Source organism: Coffea arabica, chromosome 6e, assembly GCF_036785885.1.
Source record: "Coffea arabica cultivar ET-39 chromosome 6e, Coffea Arabica ET-39 HiFi, whole genome shotgun sequence".
Taxonomy (NCBI): Eukaryota; Viridiplantae; Streptophyta; class Magnoliopsida; order Gentianales; family Rubiaceae; genus Coffea; species Coffea arabica.
In genome coordinates this window covers 1,404,543-1,420,942 of record NC_092321.1, presented here as the reverse complement: position 1 = coordinate 1,420,942, position 16,400 = coordinate 1,404,543, and the positions used below count along the sequence as shown (strand labels likewise).

Below are 16,400 nucleotides of genomic sequence, written 5' to 3'. Positions count from 1 at the left end.
AACAGGCGAGATAAAAAAGCATAAATATCTAAGCAATAAAGAAAAGCATTTTGATACTATAAATATGGATAACTAGGGCAGGCGTGGGAGTTGGGAGGGGAGGCCAAAGGCAAGAAACCTTGGGGCCATCGACCCAGCACACGTGGCCTATGCTCCTAACATCACGTGACACTCAAATCGGACTGGTCGTGGTCGTGTACGGTGTTCGTTGGGATAGGAAGGGTTCAGGTAACCGTCACAGGCAGCTAGCAAACGCTGTCGTCTCAAACTCAAACACCATATGACTCGATCAAAGCTGGCATGGGGAGTCGTCTCGCTCTCACGCTCCCTCCCCTCTTAACGGCCAAACCGAAAAATGCTGGCTCATTTAAGCACATCCCCCTGCTGCTAGGTTTGTTTCCAATCTACTACCGTCTCTACCAGCACTTTCTACTTCTACTATTTACAGTACGGTACTACGTTCCCCATCCCACTCTCTTTCTCTCTCACGCACAACACGCACTCATAAAATATTTTTGCATAAGAACTATCGACAATTCACAAAATATATTATTATTATTACTCCCCTCCACAGAAATAAAAGAAGAAAAAGAAACATATGCTCTAGAAAAGGAGCGATAGAGAAAGTGCGTGAGTGTGTGCGAGTGGTGTACTGAATAATAAACCCAAACAAGCTCTCCCAGTCCCAGGTGACGATCTCTCCAATGCTTCTTTGCACTGTCTATCTCTCTCTCTCTCTGTTTTCTTTTTTAAATCTACAAGCAATATAGTAGTAGGACTGGAAGAGGAAGAGGAAGAGGAAGAGGAGGAGGAGGAGTGTAGCAACACCGTCGGTAATAACAAAGTCCTTCATTTAGCCGATCGTGGTGGTGGGTCTACTAGTAGTAGTACAACTCAGATCCCTCTCCCCCACCTCTGTCTGCCGAATCTGGACCTTCCACCCTCTTTTTTTCTGCGTTCTTCTTCACGCTTTGGTTTCGTCCGCTCTTGAATCCTTTCTAGGTTTGCTCCCTTATCATTCTTAGCTTGATTAATGTATGCATGCAGATTGCAATGTTAATTTGTGCCTTTTTGTTTTTTTCCGTTTAATTTGTATTGATAGATTAATGAACCACGCGTGGTGAATAAATGAGGAATTCTGTGTCAATTCCTTTGCCAATTGGTCTAGTTGATTACATCTCTTGTTTCTAGAACTCCACTTGCTGACAGAAATCCGTGGCGCTTACATCTCTTTTTTGCGATTTGATTTTTCAGCTGATTTCCACCTTCTCACAAAATCATCTTGTTATGAATCATTGAATGTTAACAACTACTTATTGTTAATTTCTGTTGGATCATCATTTAGCTAATGGCGTGTTTTTCTATTTTTGATATGTCCCCAACACAAGTCCACTGACTCTATTTTGTCTAGAAAATCTATCGCTGCCTAACAGTAAACAATTCAACTTTTTGAATTTTTCTTAGTAAATCTTTGCAGGAAGGATAAAACTGGACAATGCTTGCTATTATCTAAAAACTTGACCAAAACTCCCTATCTTGTTTATAGCCCCCGGGACAAAAAAAATAAAAAAGAGATCTCTCTCTGTTTCCGATGAGGAGGGACTTCTTTGATACCCATTCCCGCTTCTCCTCCCCAGGAAAAGTTGAGGAGGGAAGACACTCCATGCTGCTCTCACAAAATTCTTGCTCTAATATCATATGATCAATCATTCTGACGTTTCCCTTATTTGGGTGGCATACCTTTAGGGCCTGGTAATAAAAAACGGCGGTCTTTCCAGAATGGCTGCAACGCCTCAACCTCCAGTCACATTTAGTGGGAAACTGTCATCCAAACCTTCTGCTTCCGACCTTTTGCGGAGCTCAAGTAATGGTGTTTCTGGTGTTCCTCTGAGAGTGCTCGGGAGGGCGCATATTGGATCAAAAAGGACGGATTTTGCTGTCTCAGCCAAGCTCAGGAAGGTTAAAAAGCATGAGTATCCATGGCCAGAAGACCCTGACCCCAATGTTAGGGGTGGAGTCCTTAGTCATCTCTCTCCCTTCAAGCCTCTAAAGGAGAAACCCAAGCCAGTTACACTGGATTTTGAGAAACCTCTTATGGACCTGCAAAAGAAAATTATTGACGTAATAACCTTCTATTGACTGAATTAGTATCTTTTATTGGAGTTGGAATTTTCAGTAGGTAGCTTCAGAGAAAAATGTTTTGTGCGGTTGTAGGTACAAAGGATGGCAAATGAAACTGGTCTGGACTTCAGTGATCAGATTATCTCCCTGGAGAACAAATATCAACAGGTTTGACTGTTAATGTGTACCGTAGTATGTGATTCAGTTTGGATGTGATAATGTATGATATTGAAATGCAACTTTGGTATGGTTCACGTTAATGCTGTTTTTATGAAAAGGATCATTCAGGTTCACACCATTATCAATTTTGGCATTTCACATTATCAGCATATTGTTTCTTGCCGTGCTATGTCTCCAATCTTTTACTCTATTTAGGTTTACTTGTGGATTATTGTATGTAGATAGAGTTAGATCTCTCTCTAGGACCTCTCCATGCTGGCTTATTTCCAAATGCTCACTTGTTCTTTTATAACTTGTTGGGGATATTATTGGCCGAGGAGAGCCATAAGGGATTTATCTTCCCATCTCTCTGGCTGTGCTGCTGGGGTTGGGGATAATCATCTGATTTGAATCATCCATCAATACATTTGAATTATCGATTGTTGTGCATTGCTTTTGTTCTGGTTCACGTGTGATAGCTTGAGAAGAATAGATATGACTTCCAGGACCATTGTCATGCAAAACATTTGGAAGTTGTTGATCTGTTGATTTATCAATCAGATTCATAGAAAGACAAAGAATACCTTTGTTTGCGACTACTATAAGCAAGTGCCTGATGTTCTATGGTATTTTCCTTTTAGATGCTGCAGGGCATATATTACTAGTTGTTCCTTCCAAACTGATTATCTTCCCTATTCTGGATTTTTGTGAAAGAATGATGTAGATCATACTTTATCTGGTTTGCTGTTTAATATTTTGATTCATACATGTCCATAGTTTAGTTCAAGTTGAAGTTTTGCAACTTTCAGCTAATACTTCAATGTGTATCTTACTTGCTACATGATCTTTTCAGGCTTTAAAAGATCTGTACACACATCTGACTCCCATACAACGTGTGAACATTGCACGGCATCCTAATAGACCGACATTCCTTGATCATGTTTTTAATATTACAGAGAAGGTCTGCAAGCTTACTGAATCCTTTTCAACGTTTTTACTTTCCTTTCAAATGAGTTTCTAGTTATCTCTTTCTGGTCATCTTAATGGCCAAAAGTCTTTCTGATCATCTTAATGTCCAAAATGTTCAGTTTGTAGAGCTTCATGGTGACCGTGCTGGGTATGATGATCCTGCTGTTGTGACTGGTCTGGGAACAATAAATGGTAGATGTTACATGTTCATGGGCCATCAGAAGGGCAGGAACACAAAGGAGAACATTCAGCGAAATTTTGGAATGCCTACTCCCCATGGGTAATCAACTAATGATTTAGGATAAGTTCATCCTAGAGTATATGCATCTGTACAAATTTTTGAGTGATCTCTTATTTTTCTTACAAGCGTTGTTTCTATCTACTATTATCTAAACATAATCAAGTTATTAATGACTGGACAAGACCAAGAAAAAATGCCTCACACATGAAGTTGTACACTGTATATGATTAGGTCCTTGGTTTTCAAAATGAAGCATCTGAAGCTTACATATCATGGCAGTTGTGCAATTTAATTGCACCATAGATAGGGTTCTAAAGTCTAAACAACCATCTCTCTCTCTCTCTCTCTCTTTTACAGTTACAGGAAGGCTATGCGCATGATGTATTATGCAGATCACCATGGATTTCCAATTGTTACTTTTATTGACACTCCAGGAGCTTATGCTGACCTTAAATCTGAGGAACTAGGCCAAGTACATCTTCACTGACAATATGATACAGAGTTTTTCTGCCAAGCTGAAAGTCTTCAACTTATTTTTTTCCTTTTTTGGCTCTATACAGGGGGAAGCCATAGCTCGCAACCTGAGAACTATGTTTGGATTGAAAGTACCAATTATCTCTATTGTTATAGGAGAAGGTGGTTCTGGTGGTGCTCTCGCAATTGGTTGCGCCAACAAACTTCTAATGCTAGAAAATGCTGTCTTCTATGTTGCCAGGTGCTTTATTATGTTCTTCTTACATGTAGAAAATGTTGGTATTATGTACTTGTGACCTTGAAAGGTGTTAGATCCGCTAATTTTTTGTGCATGGTGTAGTTTTTAGTGTGGGTGTGCTATACGTAATTTGGTTATTGGTTCATCGGGTTTGTAGAAAAATCTCTGCATCGATAAGTGCCATGGAGATTAAATTTCCTTTGATATATGGGCTATAAAAGTCTCCTATTTTGAGCTAATATGCGGCATCCTAAAGAATGATACCTTCGTTTATTCTGTTTGTTTCTGGACTAGTTCTAGTTCAGTTATTATCACTACTTGATAAAATCAGCAACCCCTTAAGAATGTTGTTGCTCTTTTTGAATCATCTGGTCTCTTCTGTAGTTCGACCGAGTATAGATCAAATCATTTCTGTGCATACTTCCAAAGTTTTCCTTGATTTAATTTCTTGTATCCAGAATCCTTTAGTTTCATATCCTTTACATGGTTTGCAAAATAACCATGCACTCTGTGTAAATGTTCCCATTATCAGAAATATTGCTAAAGACTAGAGTAGGAAAGAATTAAAGCCTTTTGTTTTCTTCTCTTCTTGTATTTCCTCTGGCAGATATATTAAAATAACTATCATCCAGTGGACAGTGTGTATCAGTACTTAGCACTAAATTGCGCTTAGGCTATGTAATGCTACACAACTTAAACCTGGTGGTGGTCCCACATGCATGGTATTTGTAACTTGGGCAGTCTTGTCTCTGAATCCAAGACATGAGAGAAGCACCTTCAGTTTGGGCATTTAGTACCAAAGTTCCCCTTCCCTTTTTGGAATTTATTTTATATGGAAGACAAACCTTTGTAGTTGCTTGTATTTCCTAATCAACTTCGTATTGTTGTTTTGTACTATGCTCATTTTGTGCTGATTTGAATCTTCTTCTTTAACCTATTTCCATTATACAGCCCAGAAGCTTGCGCAGCAATCTTATGGAAGACTGCCAAAGCCTCTCCAAAGGTTATCTTATGATTCACTGCGTAACATATGATGGATCTTGAAAAGACGTGATTGGTTCTTATATAATAACCTATTTTGCAGGCTGCTGAGAAACTTAAGATTACTGCTGCAGAGCTGTGCAAGCTGCAGATTGCTGACGGTGTCATTCCCGTAATATTCTCATGATATTTATGTCCTTTATGTGAACTTTTTCTTCTGTGTTCATTGAAATCTGTTGTCCAAACCATTTTTTTCTCTGCTTATGGTATGCTTGACTACTGTAGTACAGTCATAATCATTTGGATGATAGTATTAAATATTGAATGATGCTGTTAATCTCAAGTCTTGTCTATATTCATACAAATAGTTCGATTCCAGCAGCAAAATCCGTAGTATGTCAAGTGACATCTATCTAAATTACCTATCATGTAATTCACTTCTCTTAGGATACCTGCATGCTTGATAAATCACACTAAGTTGGCAATAGATTAGTGACTGAATGATTTCTTTAACAAAGGGTGCTTCTCTTCATTCAGGTTTATATTGCATTCATTCTCTGTGGTGCCTAACAAAACTTGTGGCTTTTTGCAGGAGCCTCTTGGTGGTGCACATGCAGATTCGCACTGGACCTCACAACAGATTAAAACTGCAATTCTTGATGCCATGGATGTGAGTAATTTGTCTTGATTTTTTTGAAATTTTTTTCCACTCTCGAATTGTTTTTGATCATTCACTCTATGCATACATCTGGTTTTATAGGAACTGGTAAAGATGGACCAGGAAGAATTATTGAAGCATAGGTACCTGAAGTTCCGAAAGATCGGTGGATTCCAAGAGGGAATTCCAGTAGATCCACAGAAGAAGGTTAACATGAAAAAGAAAGATACTCCCATTATTCAGCCTGGCAAGACTTCAGGTCTCGAATTGAAGGAGGAGGTCGAAAAGCTAAAACAACAGATACTGAAAGCCAGAGAAACATCAACAGAGAAGCCAGGATCAGGTCTTAAAGAGATGATAGAGAAACTGAAAAGAGAGGTTGAATTGGAATTTTCTGAAGCTGCTAAAGCTCTGGGTTTTGGGGACAAAATTGTGGTGCTGCGAGAAGAGTTTGCAAAAGCAAGGAATTCAAATGATCAGCCCATGAACACCGCTTTGAAGGAGAAGATTGATAAGCTTAGAACTGAATTCAACCAAAAGCTTTCTAGTGCTCCTAACTATGCAAGCCTGAAATACAAACTTGACATGTTGCAGGAATTATCCAATGCACAGAATCTGTCTGGGGAGAGCAACAAGGTTGGTGAACTGAAGCAGGAGATCAATAAGAGATTCAAGGAGCTTACTGAGCAGCCTGAGTTAAGGCAAAAGATTGAGGCATTAAGGGCTGAAATTGAGAACTCAGGAATTTCAGAGGAGGTGAAGGAGAAAAGTTTGCTGCTGAAGGATGAAATAGAGTCGGAGTTTACTGGTATTCTCAAGTCGTTGAATCTGTATGTTTATCCACCACCCTCGTCTGTAGAAGCACAGGAAAAAGTAGACAAGTTTAACAGGGAAATTACTGGTATAATGGAAGATGTTGTGAGGTCAACTGATTTGAAAGACAAGATTAAGTATTTACAAAGAGAGGTGGCAAAGGCTGGAAAGACGCCAGATGCAGAATCAAAGGCAAAGTTTCAGGCATTGTGGCAGCAAATAAAGAAGAGCCTGGTTGATGCTATGAGCTTCTCGGAACTACAAGAGAAGCATAAGAAGCTGAAGGCAGAGATTTCTGAAGACCTTGAATCTTCTAAAGGGACAAATGGAAGTTTGCTAAAAGAGAACATTGTGGATGACAATTTGAAGTATGATGATGGACCAAAAGTTGAGGTGACTCTGAGCAGATCTCTTACTTTTTTCTGATTTTTGAGTTCATGTAGCTTTTCATCCTTGGCTGAGATTTGATTATCCTCCATGATTTGTAATGCTGAATCATTTTCAGTCGCAGGTGAAGATTGCTAGTAACTAGCCATGCAACCAATCGTGACAGTGGATGAATCTGTTGAAACTATAGCAACAATTTGGAGACGAAACTTTCTACAACTATTTGTTGGAGTCATCTTCTACAAAAGGAACCTGTGAATCTTTGCCTGTTCTGACGATACGACATTCTGCTGACAGCGTTTCCAGTTTGCTTTAGTATACCATCGTGGATTATAATTTAAACTTTGTGATCTCAAAAGTTTTTGGTAGGTGTAATCTGTTTTGTAGTTGAACGCGAGTCATTGTATAAAACTATTTAAGGAGAAGCATGCGTTAAATTTATCCAAAAGCTAGTAGCATGGTTTACGTTACCCTGAAAGTATGGGGCAAACCGAATTCGAGATGTACATCTTGAAAAAGCCCTAATAGGACCCGGGGGAGTATTGTAATCATGAACTTCTTCATTCAGACTAAATCTATTTGGCAAATAAATTTTCAAGGCATTTCGTATTCTCTCGTGATTATACTCTTCATCCCGCTGTTGTATGATATTTCCTGGTACTCTAAAATGTTTTTTGGAAAAAAAAAAAGAGGAAAGAAAAAATCCTTATCGTTTCTGTTCCATCATTTTGGTTCTTTACTTGTAGGTAGTTTTGTATTCAAGTATTTCCATCATTTTGTATTCAAGTTTTGTAGGTAGTTCTTTACTTGTAGGAATTGTGATTTTTATTCCAGAACATCAAGAAGCAACTGGTTAACGCTGGAACAGAAAAAGGCGAATCAAGGATTAGAAATTGGAAGCTAGAGTACCAAAACCCCATTGCTTGAAAGGTTAATGCGAACAAATCTGGATCTGGATCTGGATCTTGCAGTTCTGATCGTATTACAAAGTCAAATTCGGCTTGGGAAGACGCTGTACATCAAAACACGCAGGGAATAACAGCTTTTCTGTGTTTAGGATAATCTTCCCCAAACTTGTCCAGGTACCACTTGTGATTTGAAGCAGCCCTGGGCACCAAGTTCGCACAAGTATACAACAGAAACACGAAACCCGCCCAGGACCAAGTCATCAAAGCCCAGCCCAACCACTCCAATATCTCCCCAAAATAATTTGGGCAGCTCACTAGCTCGAAACACCCTCCTCTGGGTATCTTATATCCGCCCCCGCCTCGGCTCTTGAGGCCCAATAACGCATAATCCGATCTCAAGTTCACCGCCATACCCACCACGAAAACCACCAGGCCGCTGGCGAACCGCCACCAGAACCATCGGTCCCCCTCGTAGTCGGCGTAATGAGACACCCACCTCGTCTGCAAATAAGCATTCAGAAGATTGAAAGCAAACGCCATCGCGGCGACGCTGACGGGAAATGCGGCGGCTTTCTGGCCAGCCCGAGAATCAAGATTGTTTTTTCCGCGATGGCTACGGGTGGTCTTGAGGAAGAGCGTCAAGGGGTAGATGACGGTGCGGTGGAAGTAGTGGATGAGATAGGGGAGAATGAGGATTTGGGCAGTCGGGTTGGAGTGGTTCTTGCCAAAAGGGAAGAGGAGGAGGGTGAGCCAGAGGGTGGGGCTCTCCATGAGGAACCAGGCTAGAGGGGCCGGAATGGTGGGGCCCCAACCAGGGCGCTGGTGCTTGCCGTAGGGGGCGGTGAGGTAGCGCAGGGCGATGATGGTAGGTGGTGTGATGACGAGGAAGAAGATGAGGCTGTAATTGAACACATGCTGGTCCGACAACGACATCTTTATGGAATTCTTGATTGAAGGTGGGTTGTAGTTGATGGAGTAGATGCCTTTGTCCCTTGGACGGATCGCGCGACCTCCCCTTCTTGTTGATGCACTGTGATTATGAAAGGTGAAATAGAGCACTAACCCAAAAAATACAAAATAAAAAAGGAGCGACTAACCCAACACGCAATAGATAAAGAGTCCCCCTACGGAAACTCAATAATTACGCATATCAGGAACCAGCTAATCATGTAGATTTCTTTATTAACAGCCGTTGCGTGCAGAGGCGGAGCGACCAATGGCGGGTGGCGCAGCCCTGACAATACATAAGAGAAAGAGTAGATTTATGGGTACAGAGCTACGGATGTTGGTGTATGTATACGTTTGCTCCCAAAGTTTGCAAAACTATTATACGAGGCCCCCAAAATGTGTGAATGTCAAACGCATTTCTCTTTATCAAAGCCATAGCCATTGATTAAACGCTTTATTGCTTTACTCGTAAAAAAACAAATGGAACCACTACTACTAATTGACGAGTGCAAGCGGATCTCTCTTTATTAGTAAGCCAAAAACTGATTGACAGGGAGATGGTGAGCCCCGCGTCACAACAATGCCGAGGGCGGTCCCTGCGCCTTGTACGAATTCGTTTGGCCTAGTTTTGAGTGCAAGCAAGTCGGGACTCGGTAGACTGATGTCACTGACAAAGATGCGTATGGTTTGAGCTTCCAGGCTTTGACTTTTTGTTGTTTTCATGAAAACAAAAAAGATTTTGCGTTGTTTTCATTATGGTATCATAGTAGTAGTTCATCGTATTTTAGGAAGAAAAGAATGGAATTGCTCGAAAATAAACAAACGCTACTGCTAAAAAATAGAGGAACACAACAATGAAATGACTACAATCAGCCAAGAAACTAGGACCCGAGTCTCAGGAATTCCGCCAGTGCAGAAGGCTGCTTCTGTGAGGTATGAAGTACATGGGATTCTTCATATTCATCTTAAATTTCTTCATCACTCTGTGTTTCATGTCATATATGTACAAGCAAGAGTTTTCATGCTTCAGGATCAATATGTCACAACCTCGACCAGCAACAGCAACGAGTTTGCTAAGATTTGGCAAAGCATTGGCATGGTTAGCGGGTAGCAAAGAGTTCTCTGGCGTCACGTACTTTATCAAATCCAATTGAATGCTATGTTTCTTTGACCAAATCTGTCCTCTAAAGCAGTCATCCAGAATCCAGATATCAACTTGGATGTCGGACAAGGCATACACAAAAGAAAGATACCCGCCCAATTCCGCCAAAGTATACTTATAACTCTCTATCTCCTCGCTGATATTGGGAAGATATGTTTTGGTTGAAATCTCTTCGCTCACATCCATTGAGATGATGTACTCGTTTGAAGCAACATGCCAATGCAAAACTCTTCCATTCACGGATATGGGGTCACTCCAGGAAAACCGTTCAAAGTCATAAGGCCTCTCCTGCAATCCTTCCCAAGGCCCGGGAATTATTCTCCATGCCGCATCTGGAGGACCGGCCAAGTTAAAGATTTCAAAGCCGAAAGAATCAGCGTACATGTGAATCACTTTGTATTCCTTCTTATTGGGGTCAAAACCAAGTGCTGATCCACAAGCTTTGTGCCGACAGCCCGAAGGGCACTTTGGAAGTGTTAAACCAACCGTGGTTATTAAATTCATCACTTGCAGCAACCCTTCCTCCTTTGGGTGATTCAGCAGCAGCAAGCCATTGCAGCTGGACCTGGGACGACCCATTCGACACAGTCCACAATCTCGTAGCTTACAATCAAGCTGCAGTGCCCCTTCTACTTCCATCAGCTTTACTTCGAAATATCCATTTCTTCTGGAGGTTGGCCCTCCCACTAGTAATTCCGCCTTGGTTTCCATAAAATTCTGGACAATGAAATCATCTCTGGAGATAAGATCTCTCCATGCTCGGCAAACAAGCCTTCCGTTCTTGTAAACATAACTAGGTGGAACTTTAACGAGAATGCCAAATACGATACTTTCGTGAAGATCTTTGAAAGAAGTACTCTCCATTGCCCCTCTTCCTTCTCCGTCTTTCCTCGATATGTTCTTTCTGTTTCTAACCTTGTCATTCTGTAAGGCCTCCATTTCTTCATCCACAAAACCATCCACAACTTCAGCAATCTCCCTCCCGCATTGCAGTATACTAAATTAAGGCAGGTACTATCCTGACAAGCAAAATAAATTAATGAGAGCGAATTTTTCGGTGCATACATAGTTGACAATCATGATTTGTCAGTTTGATTGTAAAAATAATATCATCATATGCTAGCATACTATGCAATCGTGGATGCTAGAATGTCTACATGTTAGAAAACATGGTTTATACACTTGACAAGCATGTATTCTCTAATTAGTCATGCTTGGAAATCTAATCTTTGCTCTACAGTACTCTGTGATTGGTAAGTTGGATCCTTGATCTGTTCTTCAATGGCATACTGCCATTCTGGCATCTGAAAAATGAAGAGATATGTACCATGTGTGTGTATGTATATGTGTGCGCGCGCGCGCATGTATGTATGTATATGAATGCCGATAGCCAAGTTCTATTCTCTTTCCTTCTCCTAAAATTGCTAATAGCATACCATGGCAATACGCATACCGTAGCAGAAGAATTTCTCGTTCGTCCAATACTTACAGCAACATAAGATGTTACCTCGATAGCAAAACTAATAGGAGTAAGACCTTATAATAACAGGAAATCGGACCAGGAACATGAAGAAAAGAAAAGGAAAAAAAAAAAAAAGATAAACAGAATTATTTGCAGTTGGGGAAATCTTCAAAATAAGATTCAAAGATCATTATGGAATACCCCTGATTTTCCATTGCATATCTTTTGCCATGAGTTCTCAGACGCGGCCAGTTTTGATAAAACCACATAACAACTTGACAACAAAAGGGAATTTTGAGAAAAATTAAAATATTAGCTAGCATAATCACAATCATCGTGAATGTATTTCCGTCGCTAGAATACCGTAACAACACAGCTATGAACAAAATTAGTTTGAACTACGTACTTTAGATTGCCCGTTTGAGATCGGCCTGTAAAATAACCTGGAATTTACGAGGATTTTGAGTTTAGGTTTGAGAACTCAATTAGGGTTTTAAAGAGCCAATCAATGACTAACGAGCGGGTGATAAAAACCGAGATAAAAGGAGACTCGAAATCCAAAATCTGGAAGGAACTGAGTCACCGACCCCTTTTTTTCCTTCTCTCCGCCGCTGTTAAACTACTACGTTTCTTGGAATCTGTACCGACCAGTGGTGTTCCACACACACCAAAAAAAAACCGAGATAAAAGGAGACTCGAAATCCAAAATCTGGAAGGAACTGAGTCACCGACCCCTTTTTTTCCTTCTCTCCGCCGCTGTTAAACTACGTTTCTTGGAATCTTTTATTTTTTGTTTTCTGTACCGACCAGTGGTGTTCCACACACACCAAAAAAAAAAAAAAAAAAAACTGAAAAAGTTGCTAATCTAGAAAGCGGAAATGGTTCCAACCAAAAATATAGGATAATCATCCTATAATTTTTAAAAGTGGTTAGGTTACTCAAAAATATTTGAAATTTTTGGTTAGGTTACTACTTTTATTCTATTGCTATGTCTTTTGGTGTTTCTTGAAAATTTCTTTTCCTTTCTGTTAAATTCTATCTATCTCGTCACTCTATCAATTATTTTGTTTTTAATTTTAAAACTCACATGTTCGACTGTGGAGTGACCGGTGATCCTTATTAAAAAAAAAATGAATTAATAGTTTTCAAGAAATGGAGAAAATACTCTTATTAATTTGGACAAATGTTGGAATAGTCTTTGTTAATTAATTCTTTTTTTTTCGGCCTGTGAGTAAGTATGAGAAGGTTAGGTTATCTATGTACCTAATCATATCTCACACATTGATTGGTCACTGATTAACTGATTGAATAGGTTCAATGTCAAACTAATGCTTAATATACATAATGTTAAGGTTAATGAAACTGTTGCCATTCCTACTCTTTTAACTCAAGAAATGAACGTTACCCCCTTAGCTGGGTTTTTCCCCCTCGGGGGAGAAGAGCTTCTTCCTTAAATTACTGTAAAATTGATAAGTATAATACTTCACTCTTATTACATGTATCATGCATTCAAACACTTCAATACGTTACCCCGAGAGAGTAAAGAAGGCTTCTACTTTGGCCTCTCCCCGAGAGTCCCTTTGCTCTTTCATACTTCTTTCAAAACAAGATAAGGAGATTACATCGTGTTAGATTTAAGGTTCAAATTCTGAACCAAACAGTTGAAGTTATGAAGGACATGAGGAGGGAAGAGGGAGAGTCAATCCCTCTTGCACTTAAACATTCCTTCACAGTTTGTACACTATTGTGCAGACATTCTTTTACACTAGTTAAACTTTTTTATCCCGCTAAGTTCAGGGTAGCCCTGACGTATTACTGTGGGAAAAATAAAAGTAGTTGGAGCCTGTACGTAATACGTATATTGATAGTTCTACTACTGATGGCAAAGTAATCGTTGTTAAGTAAGACCTATTGGTAAGTGTTAGCTGCGACTAAATTATGCTTTATTTTTACAAAAGATTACATCTCCAGATGATCTTTGCAAGATTACATATATGCTGAAAGGCTATATAAGTTAGCAAAAAAATTTTCGGTGAAAAATCATAGGATTTAGGGCCTGTTTGTTTTGATGTAAAATATTTTCCGAAAAATCTTTTTTAAATTTTCCAGTGTTTGGATGCAATTAGACTACTGAAAACCTTTTCTTTAGGAAAATGATTTACGTCATCTAGCGGAAAACAATTTACAGAATAGATCTTCATAAGTTATTTTCCCATTTACCGTAAGTCATGAACCTAACATCTCAAACTGCCTACTCGTACCACCACTGCATATTCTCGTGGGAGCTTACTTTCGAGTTTGGGAAATAATCAGTTTATGCCTTTAAAAAATGATAAACAACGTAGAGCAGAGTACTTGCACGTATTCTGTCGAAATGATATTTTAAAAGTTTACCAAACATTAAAATAATTTCATGGAAAACGCCTTTTACTGAAAAGATTTTCTCATGGAAAACATTTTACATCGAAACAACAAAAGTTACAAAGTTTGAGCGTTTTATTAATAAGCATCTCATATGTCATTCAATAGAACGCCGCATCATTAGACACAAAACTAATCACATTATGTTGCGTCAACTATAGTTGAATTTTCCTCGTGTTGTGAGTTTGATCCATTTTTTATTTTCTGTTTTCTACTTTTACTTTTAAACCACATTGTCCCGTTTATTTCTAGTGTAACTTCACTTTTGTTCCATTTTCTTATGATTTACCGTGACATATTCTCATAGTATTTGATTGAGATTCCAAATCTACACGCAAAATTAAAAAACTATTCATGAAAATATCAGTGGATTTGTCCCTTGAAACCAAGGAAGTCTCTCGGAAATAAGAGGTTAGTCTAAATAACTAGAAATCTCTACTTAAGCTTGAAATTTAGTCAACATTGACAAAAGTAATATAATAAAACTAAGGTATATGTATGATAAAATTTAACTATCTAAATGAATCGAGATATAGAGACTAGAAAGTGAAGACGTGTACTTTTTTATAATTTATTTCCAGACGTACAATAATAAAAGCTTTGAGGTAAATTAATAAAGTGACATTGAACTATAAGTATCAGATGGCGAAAGGATTCATCAACAATGGAATTACAATTGGTAAAAGCAACATTTGGTTTAAATTTCCAAGCTGATGATTCTAATTTCCAAACGAGGCAAGTAATTAGTCATTTTAGATGAAAGCATTCGCCCAGACCAAAACATTCTCCTGCATACAGCATGCAGCTAGGCAGGCAAGATATTATACTTAGCATGTTAACATAAAGTAAATCTATTGAGCGAGGGTTCCAATTGTACATTATCTAGTTACTAATTTGAATCCAAATTTATTTGCATAAGATAAATCAGCCATGAGATTGAAGCAACATGATAAAGAAAAGAAAAAAAATGGTCAATGAAAAAAATAATAAAAATAAACAAAAATTAGATGTAAATTTTAAGGTCACGTAGAAAGGAGGATTGAATCTGGTGGTATGATAGGAGGGATTGTAATCAGGAGGTTTTGAATTCAAAATCGTCCACTAAAATATGGTCGCGAAAAGATATGAATTGGTGGTATGATAGGAGGGATCATAATCAGGAGCGTCCACTAAAATATGGTCACGAAAAAGATATGAATGAGTACGAAATACAGTAATCGTGGGCGATATTACGGGGCGGTAGAGGTGGGCACACATTGAGTACTTTGTCTCATGCACCATTTGATTGACTTGCCTCACACCTTGCAGGTCAGCCATTTTTTTGATACCCACTTAAGGGAAGGTCAAGTCCATGAGTACCCACCCCTATCCCATCATCATTTAAATTTTTAAAAATAATTTATACTAATTTAATTTTGTATTTTACATATTTAAGAGTACTCAACAAAGATTTTTCTTAGAAAAAGTCTCATGCCAAGAAACAAATATACAAAGAGAATACAATAAAAAGGAAAAATTTTAAAAGAATTCAAAATTAATGAAAATTTGAAATAAGTACTACCTTTTTAAATAAATATATATATATAATTTTCCACATCAATTAAAATCTTTCCCAAAAAATATAAGATCATGACTTCTACAAATGGATCTCGTAAACAAAAAATAGTTTCTCATATTTGCAGTGCAATTTGTTCGATGAAATTATTTAGTTAATATTAAAAATATTATTTTACAGTATATGTATGAAAATAAAAAAAATAAATAATATATATGGGGACGAGTCGAATATCCGCGGATTCTTAATTTTGTGATCCTAACTCGCCTTATATATAAACGGGTATCCAATCATCTTTTGATCTGGTCAAATAATGCGGATCGAGTATTCCATTTTTAGAATCGAATTAGGTCGAATATCACGAATTTTTTGGTGGATGGGTATTTATTAATACTCGTTAGAGTTAGGCGAGGAGAAAAAAAGAGTGAATTATCGTGCGACAACCTTGGACCGTTAAATAGATTCGGTGGTTGGGTTCCGGCCATGATCCAAATACACATGTGGTCAAACGTTGGAAGCATTGGAAGCCAATGGTACCGATGAATTCCCAAACCTGAGGGATACATCACACATGCATTATAATTTTTCTAATATGGTACAGCACAGGAGACTGCCTGCAACTGCCTAGTGGAGTGGAAGCAGCAGTTACTCTGGAACTGCCGAACCAATTGAGCCAGAAGAAATTACCGGTAAAAGATAATCATATAGAATAGTACTATATATGACGTAACAAATCATAAATGACAAACTGCTAAAAAAAATTAAAAAATAAAAATAAAAATAAAAAGAAGAAAATCGAAGAAGAAGAGTAAGCTTCCACCCGTTAACGGTGACGGTAACGTGTCGAACCGCATGAAGTGAGAACTGAGAAGTGACGCAACTCAACCTTTCTTCCCCAGTCAC

General features: G+C 38.6%; 3 protein-coding genes across 7 annotated transcripts; 1 reads left to right on the top strand and 2 right to left on the bottom strand.

The window, feature by feature from the left end:
- Positions 1-253: 253 nt before the first annotated feature.
- Positions 254-7,650, top strand: LOC113694778 (acetyl-coenzyme A carboxylase carboxyl transferase subunit alpha, chloroplastic). Of its 4 annotated transcripts, XM_027213642.2 has the most exons (14): positions 254-391; positions 575-689; positions 771-1,002; positions 1,747-2,121; positions 2,215-2,289; positions 3,134-3,241; positions 3,369-3,529; positions 3,848-3,962; positions 4,051-4,205; positions 5,154-5,205; positions 5,287-5,355; positions 5,776-5,853; positions 5,944-7,047; positions 7,160-7,650. In XM_027213642.2, the coding sequence occupies exons 4-14, from the start codon at positions 1,780-1,782 to the stop codon at positions 7,184-7,186; spliced, it is 2,286 nt and encodes a 761-aa protein (XP_027069443.1). In that variant the 5' UTR covers positions 254-391; positions 575-689; positions 771-1,002; positions 1,747-1,779; the 3' UTR covers positions 7,187-7,650. The 4 variants fall into 4 exon arrangements, with proteins under 4 accessions (XP_027069443.1, XP_071910355.1, XP_027069442.1 ...); XM_072054254.1 differs by lacking the exons at positions 575-689; positions 771-1,002 and having other exon boundaries at positions 285-391; XM_027213641.2 differs by lacking the exon at positions 254-391 and having other exon boundaries at positions 606-1,002.
- Positions 7,651-7,947: 297 nt separating this feature from the next.
- Positions 7,948-9,036, bottom strand: LOC113695275 (steroid 5-alpha-reductase DET2). Its single transcript, XM_027214304.2, has one exon. It carries the CDS (start codon positions 8,880-8,882, stop codon positions 8,061-8,063), a length of 822 nt encoding a protein of 273 aa, XP_027070105.1. The 5' UTR covers positions 8,883-9,036; the 3' UTR covers positions 7,948-8,060.
- A 643-nt stretch (positions 9,037-9,679) lies between these two features.
- LOC113695335 (F-box protein At5g49610) lies at positions 9,680-12,245 on the bottom strand. 2 transcript variants are annotated; one of them, XM_027214383.2, is made up of 2 exons: positions 12,109-12,245; positions 9,680-11,078 (listed from the first exon to the last, which is right to left on the bottom strand). In XM_027214383.2, the coding sequence occupies exon 2, from the start codon at positions 10,996-10,998 to the stop codon at positions 9,793-9,795; it is 1,206 nt and encodes a 401-aa protein (XP_027070184.1). In that variant the 5' UTR covers positions 10,999-11,078; positions 12,109-12,245; the 3' UTR covers positions 9,680-9,792. The 2 variants fall into 2 exon arrangements, with proteins under 2 accessions (XP_027070184.1, XP_027070183.1); XM_027214382.2 differs by lacking the exon at positions 12,109-12,245 and adding an exon at positions 11,928-12,080.
- Between the last annotated feature and the right edge of the window lie 4,155 nt (positions 12,246-16,400).

What these genes read in the sequence shown, in the direction of transcription:
- LOC113695335 (XM_027214383.2), bottom strand. Translation starts at nt 10,998, where the DNA reads ATGGAGGCCTTACAGAATGACAAGGTTAGAAACAGAAAGAACATATCG.
- LOC113694778 (XM_027213642.2), top strand. Translation starts at nt 1,780, where the DNA reads ATGGCTGCAACGCCTCAACCTCCAGTCACATTTAGTGGGAAACTGTCA. An exon ending in TTTTTAATATTACAGAGAAG is followed by an intron (nt 3,242 to 3,368) that starts GTCTGCAAGCTT and finishes CAAAATGTTCAG; the next exon opens with TTTGTAGAGCTTCATGGTGA. An exon ending in ATGATGGACCAAAAGTTGAG is followed by an intron (nt 7,048 to 7,159) that starts GTGACTCTGAGC and finishes AATCATTTTCAG; the next exon opens with TCGCAGGTGAAGATTGCTAG.
- LOC113695275 (XM_027214304.2), bottom strand. Translation starts at nt 8,882, where the DNA reads ATGTCGTTGTCGGACCAGCATGTGTTCAATTACAGCCTCATCTTCTTC.